Source organism: Larimichthys crocea, chromosome XIII, assembly GCF_000972845.2.
Source record: "Larimichthys crocea isolate SSNF chromosome XIII, L_crocea_2.0, whole genome shotgun sequence".
Lineage (NCBI taxonomy): Eukaryota > Metazoa > Chordata > Actinopteri > Sciaenidae > Larimichthys > Larimichthys crocea.
This window is the reverse complement of record NC_040023.1, coordinates 24661611-24668983: the sequence shown is the minus strand read 5'-3', so window position 1 is coordinate 24668983 and position 7373 is coordinate 24661611. Positions and strand designations below refer to the sequence as shown.

At 38.8% G+C, this 7373-nt stretch overlaps 1 protein-coding gene across 4 annotated transcripts in view; it reads left to right on the top strand.

The window, feature by feature from the left end:
• The window catches only part of LOC104918398 (DEP domain-containing protein 1B), a 9107-nt gene extending 4070 nt beyond the window's left edge, over positions 1–5037 (top strand). Inside the window, exons 9-12 of one of the 4 annotated variants that reach the window (XM_027286188.1) lie at positions 952–1128; positions 2643–2660; positions 2740–2922; positions 3444–5037. In XM_027286188.1, coding sequence (XP_027141989.1) covers positions 952–1128; positions 2643–2660; positions 2740–2922; positions 3444–3608 — 543 coding nt within the window. In that variant the 3' untranslated portion in view covers positions 3609–5037. Of the gene's footprint in view, positions 1–951; positions 1129–1469; positions 2620–2639; positions 2661–2739; positions 2923–3443 lie in introns of those variants that run through there. The other 3 variants (XM_027286187.1, XM_010730140.3, XM_027286189.1) reach the window with 3 other exon arrangements.
• Positions 5038–7373: the final 2336 nt, after the last annotated feature.

Below are 7373 nucleotides of genomic sequence, written 5' to 3'. Positions count from 1 at the left end.
AGAGAGATCCCTATGGATAAGATAAAAAGCATCGAGTATGGTGTATTCAGGGAAAGATGCAACTCATGGTCACTGCAAAGCTTCCAGCCACGACAGCTCCAGACTTCTCTCCTCTCCACAGAATCACAACACATTAGTATCTAGGGAATACTATCAGGCACACTCTTCCAGAGGATGTAAGATATTTCTGAAAAACCTTCTTTCGCTACATAAACGGAAGGTGTGACCAAGTACTGAAAATCTAAAGAATAAAGGTCAGGCAGCACTAGAGTATTTATATACTGGACGTATATGATACTATATACACACATGGAATATAAAATCATAAAATTTAAATTAGCAACTCGGACTATAAGTATTAGTTTAAGCTGTCCCGATTACTTTTTCCCAATGTGAGGGTCCCAACTACCACTAGGGGTCGCTATAGCTTTATGGGGGGCATTGCAAGGCTTTCTTAACTTAAAGAAAACGTTTTTAAAATGTATACAGTAGGCCTATATCTAAGCAGTTCATTAATTTCTGTTCATAAAACAAAATATAACATAATAAATAAATATATAGATTTTTTTTTTTGGCCTTTTAAACTTTATTTTGATAGAGACAGCTGAAGAGTGACAGGTATGTGGGGAGAGAGAGAGAGATGGGGAATGACATGCGGGAAAGAGCCACAGTTCGGATTTGAACTCTGGGCCGCCGCGGCAAGAACTGAGCCTTACTACATAGGGAGGGTGCTCTACCAACTGAGCTAAACATCACCCTAGATTAATTGTATAGTTTATCAGTTCTCTTCTGTTATTGATCTGCATTGAATGTAATATGAGGTAAAAGGTTTAGGAGGTCAGTCTGAGTCTGGTCCGTAGGTCATTACTTTGGATTTGTTCAACAGGTGTGTAGTGTAACAAGTATAGTTGTAGTTAGTTTCAAATCTGTTTCCTCGTGGTCTCCGTCCAGATGGTGCAGATGTTCTCACACTGCGTCCTGGGCTCGGTAGATGACATGGACTTGGACGAGCTGCTTGCCACCAAATTGGTGACCTTCATGATGGAGCACCACAGCACCATCTTCCAAGCTCCGTCCAAGCTGCATCGCCAGGTTGAAGAGCACCTGTCCCACCTTAAAAGAGTTCAGGTCAGTGTACACACACACACAGCACAGGTACAATTCTCTTGGACCTGTTTTTATTTCACATCTGCTTACTCCCACACTCCACAAGAACAAGATATCTGTGAAGATAATGTGCCAGATTGGTTCCATCATCTTGCCAACACTAGTGTGGAAATGAAGTACAGCCACTGTTAAATTTAGATTTTAATTAAATCCACATAAAATCTGAGAATAGCACGCATTGTTATGTTAATGTAAGTGGAAAGCACTTGTCGCAAGAGCTTGAAGCTCTCAATGACCCTGTGTTTAGGAGCAAGCTTACTATCCCATCTGGCAAAATTACCTCTTGTGATTTGCTTCTGTAGGAAACTGAGGATGAGAATGAGAATGATGATAATGGGATGACATTAAATCTACCACATAAAAATCTGAAAAGTTCTAGTGATTGAGGCAATTGCATATATATGGTGGCACTTCGATCCCCACCTCCTCCAGTCCACATGGCAAATTGTTACTGAGCAAGATACTGAACCCTGGGTCACTCCCCACTGGATGCACAAGACTGGATAGATGGGGAGGGGAGAAATCAAATAAACAGATCATCAGATCTCCATGCCGGCTTGGGCAGCACTTGATTTGCCAACAAGATAGAAACAGATGATCTGCTGTGGGTGACTATCTATGGGGAGCAGCTGAAAAAGGTAGATTGCTAATCTGGTATAAAAAAAATAAAATACCATGACTGCAGCACTGAAGCCTGATGTCCCTGTGTCTGTTGCTATGGGAAACACTATAGATGTCAGGTTTTATTCACCATTTGTACACACTGCTTCAAGGTTAAGCCTGCTTTGAACTGTATGGAAGCTAATTAGGCATCTGACTTATTTCCCATCTAGCATGGCGTTACAGATTTTTAATAGAAAGTATGGGCTGGATTGATTAGATTCCTCACATGAGTAGGCAGTAGTAGGATTACTGCAGGAGGGGGCTGTAATGTTTAGAAACCTCACAGGAACGATAAGGGTGGTTGTGGGATTTAAGGTTTCATACTAATCTGAGGGAAGACAATCACTCATGTGACACTTCTGTGAAATGTAACCATGACAGAACTAGTGGCACAGTTTTGTCTGTTTCAGGTTTTATTTTATTACTCTGTGCACAGTTAGTTCATATCGATGCATGCATATCTTTTCTTTTGGCAGGCACATCAGAAAATGTAGAACACAGATTGTATTGACAATCTGTGTTCTACATTGTTTGCCCTGCAAATGAAGGCCTGATTGATTTTTGTCTTTTATTCCAGCAGTAGATGCATACGCTTACACATCCCACACTGTGAACACGACTGAAAACATGATTTCATCTTAACTGAATGCCATAAATTACATTTTTAAACTGTAACCACCCTGCTGCCTTAAAACATTATTTATATTTTCTAGTCAGTCATCCACTCTGTTGCGTTCCAGTACATTTACTGAGAGGGCAGATCCTAAACCGCCTGACAAATTAACTGTATTTTCTCATTGTTTTTTTAGCAGATGAGTCGGTTGTTTCAGGTTAGTGGCCGCATATTCATAGTTTGTATCACTCAAGTATGAACATTAATCCATCATTGCCGTTTGTCACTTTCATCAGATCAAATACGCAGGATCAGATACAGACTTCAGCACGTCTCCAGCTTTTTGTAAACAGATCAGCAGAGTGGAGTCTGAGGAGCCGAAGGTAATAGGAACCCAGACACCCCTGCAGGAGCTGCTGGAAGGCCTGATTGCAGACAAAGAACTTCCTGCCAAGGACAAGAGGAAAAGACTTAAACAGGTAGGGCAATACTGTTTGGAAAGAAAACATTATAGGATATCCAGTATTTTGCGGGTATAATGGGTATAAAAAGTTTTGCCAGTAGATTGCCTCAGGCAAGTGTTTAACAGGCTGCAGTGGCTGCGACACAATCCTCGGGGGCAAATGCACCCAAAATACATCCACTGAAAGTGCTTTTTTGCCACTGAGATTGCTGTTCAGTGTGTCAAACAACATTATGGAAAAGATCCCTACAGAGGTAGACCTTTGGGTTGAACCAACGGCTTTTATATCGCTCTGTTCAAAGCCACCAGTCTCCACTGACAAATGAATTTTACCTCACAGAACACAGGTGTTGCTGTTCTACCGCTGCATTGATCAATTAGTTTGTGTTATTGTGTGACATTGGTTATTAATACTAAAATATGTAAAGATTCTATAGAATGTATAGAACTGAGCCATCTATGTTTAACAATGTGCCTGATGCTTTGTATTTTAAGTACATGTACTCCACAGTAGCGAGCATATCTTCATCTTTTCAGTTCCAGAGGTCGTACCCAGAAGTCTACCACAGCCGATTTCCCACTGAGGAAAGCAAAGCTGCTGTCATACCTGAGAAAGCCCCACGACTCAAACCTCCACTCATGTTCTTCAACCTCAAGAAACCCTTCCAGCCATTTCAGAGGAGCTGGAGTTTCAGGGCATGATCTGCCACCTCTGACACATCTGCACTTCACGCTGTGTACACAGCTCAACCTCAGTGTCATGACATGAGGAACAATGACGCTGTGATGGTGCTCTGGCCACGCATGATCAACCACTGCAACTAATGTTTAAAAAAAAAAAAAAAAAAAAAAAGAACTTTGTAGCACTGTTAAACTAATATTATTAAAAGGGTCAGTTCACACAAATAATATTAATAACAATAATAAGAATAGAACATTCCCACTGACTCCTGGTGGTTTTTAGCCAGATTGTTTGGTTTATATACAAAACATTGGAAATTGTGTTGTTCAAAAACTTGAACAATGTATAGGAAACAATCCACTGAGAGAACCACTCATGTTTCTTAAAATGAGCTCTGATAATTCTAAAATAATTATTGGTAAGTATTAATAAGTATTGGTACGTTTTCTACTAAAATATTGTATATTAGAAATGTTGAATAAGCAGGGATGGTAGTTGACTAAAATTGCCATCCTTGTACTTAAATTGAACAAAATGCATTTCAAAAGTAGTTTTTAGGTGTTACCATTATAAGTTGTAAAAGGTACTGATCAAAGCACATCATAGTCTATGATTGCCATTAATATTGATATATATTTTTGTTCAGATACATTTCTTCAGATATCATCATTTTCATGAGCTTGACTCTTATAATGCAAATATGCATTTCATTTTCATGATCACATTTTGATGTATAATGGTCATTACGATTTTGAACCTAGGCAAATCAGCCTAATATGTCAATGAACATATCAAGAAAGGGGGCGTATGTGACGTGTCTCTAGACGAGCTTTATCACATCTTTGCACTACAAGCCAGTTATAGATAAGGGAACATCTACAAAGCCTGGATGAAAACTAGACTAAGTTTGCTGCAAAATAAGTGTACAACTGCTTTTTTTCCAATATTGATATCCTAATCTTAAAAAGGGGAAATAGAAAGCAAAAGCAAACATTTCACACGCTATAATCTATCACACCCTTTCTCTCTAAGCCCTACTTCCACCTTACTTGACGGGTCTGACGTGTGCACTCTTGAAGCTCATTTCATGTTCCTACTTGTTGGTTTTATTCTGTATATAAGAACTGTTCTCTGGATTGGTAAATATTTCAATGTCTCAAATACTCTTCTTTGGCTGTTTTCAATGTATTTTGTCATTTTCTATTACCTGCTGCTCTGTCATGTCAATCAGGTTGTTTTTCACTTAATTTGAGACTTAAAACGTTTTTTTTTTTAATATTTGTAATGATTCAGTGCTGATATGTCTTGACTTTCCTCAATGCTCTTGAACAAATGTAATGCTGGAATAACTGTTACTGTACTTGAATTGCTGCTCTGTGCTGGAAAAATTTCAACTGGATAAAAGTGAATTCATGTTGATGCTGATTTCCCTATAAAAGCTCTAATTGATAATTGTAACAGTTTTTTTTCTTATCCTCTTTTGAGGGTTTATAGGTAGTTAAATATAAAGGATGCTTTGATATTGTCTACAGGAGAACACTGTTTTGATGCAGCCCAAACACGAACATGAGAAAAATGCATCCTCCAGCAAAGGATTGGGAACTGAATTAGGTGTAATTTCCTGTCTAGAACAGTAACTGCAAGAATACAACAGTTAATATATTTTTGAAGAATGGCGCCTGAGCTCTGTTTTTGGTTCAGACTCAGTCACACGTGTCACATTTTTAAAAATTATGCATACAGAATATTTAATCATAAAGTAAGGACATACAAAGAGAGCATAATGGAGAAGGACACTGAATATAATTGACAACCATTTAATAGACAAGAATTTTCTTTTTATAAAACTTTACTGCCCGTCCACATCATTAAGCAATGAGTTTTTAGATTTGAATGGATGGCCTTAAGTTGTCTGCCCCATTTCCATCTTCTCTTTTTCCTCACTGTATGCACACATGACATCTTCTAACTGATGGTAATTATATGGCATAATAGAGTGACAGTGAGATGTTTAAATCCAACCGGTTGTGCAATGCTTTTGTGTGACAGCAAAAAAAAAAAAGTTGCAAGTCAGCAGCTGACACTGCATTATTTGCAAGGAATCATCCCACACAATAAACACTGAAGGTGAAGAGAAAATGTCAGTATCCCACACAACTCGTCACCACAGTGATTCACAGTGTCCAAGCCTGCGTGTATGAAATGTGTTAGCAGTGATAGTTTTTCTGGTGGCACTGGTTTGTGTTTTCGGACAGAATGAGACAATGCAAGCAGGGCTTAAAGTTCTCTGGGGAACTTTTTAGGCTCGCAAAACCTTTCTTTGCTTTAATCCCTCATTTACCTCAGTGTCCTCAGCATTTGATACTACCACTGCAGGCATCAAAGTTGGAAATTTTTAAATTCAAAGTGTCACAGAGTACAATGAATATACTGGAGTTTCAACTGTTTTTCAGTTGACCATTTCATAGAACAGCTAGTTTCTATTTTATTTAACCAGTACACCTGTCTGTTGTGGAGAATTCTATTCTTTAATGAGTTCAATCAGTGAAAAGAAAATGCACAGAGTCCAAGATGTCTTATGCTGAAATGTTTATTAAAGCTTGGCCAAGGAAAATGGAGGATTTATCAATATCTTTCATGATATGAAGCTGCAAGAAGCCGTCTCTGGCTTATCTGTATGTCCTCACAACTACTCCATGTCCATTAGTCATTGGTCATTAGTCTACAAACCAGAATTGCAGAATTACCCTTATATATGCCCTTAGTGCTCTTACATTGTTATCTGACTCTGTAGAGGCTTGTGTCAAGGGAGTGAGCCAGCTCTATCCCCTGACCTCAGTTACCATAGTACTGATCAGAATGGTGCTGGCTTTCTTAAACACAAACGTACAGCTGCTCTGTATCTCAAGTCAGTGCACCCATAATCAAGACTTAACGCTGTCTCTACAGGGACCTTGTGATATACGTGACCCTATGAAAACCAGAATGAAGAATTCCCATACACTGGTTACACCGGCTGTGAAGCATAAGTTCAGGATTCATGTCTTATTTACACACAGCACAGAGCTCCTTGATTTTGTGTGTGCCTAAATGTATTATTAACCTAAAATTTGACAGCTTAAGAGTTTTTACATTCAGATTTACTTGCACCTCCACATGTTTATGAGTTGGAGTCGTAAATCTTTAGGACTATTCAGAAAATTGTGCTCAATTCGAAACGATTTAGACTCACACAGATAAAAATTTGCCTTAATTTGTACCCATTAGAGTCATATTCACACACCTGATATCAGTCATGTCGTATAGAATTTGCTTTGTTTAGTGTGAATGCACTTGTCAATATCATCAAGCAGTATGCGTGTTGGCAACTGGGCAAGGTCCAGAAAATCACAATGTGCGATGTTCATGTGATATTGATTTAAAACATGGTTTTGACGAGGAAGCTGCACCAGACGCATGATTAACTTTCACAACAGACTAATGAACATACGCCTGGCGTTACTCACCTTAAGAAATCCATCTCCCCTCTGCTGCAAATGATATAATCTAGTTTGTGTCCAAAGCAATGCAGACAGATACAGGAACTGAAGCCAAAGACCTGCCAGTGACCCTCTGACCAAACTCAGACATGCCTCAGACAGCATAAAATCTGGTGCTGTTCTAAAACTTTATAAATCAACACTTCTAATGTAGCTATCACCTCATGATTGCAGATATCACTGAAAGAGGTCTTAGGTAGGAGCAGACTAATGAATCTCTTGAAGTTGTCATTATGCTGGTAATGA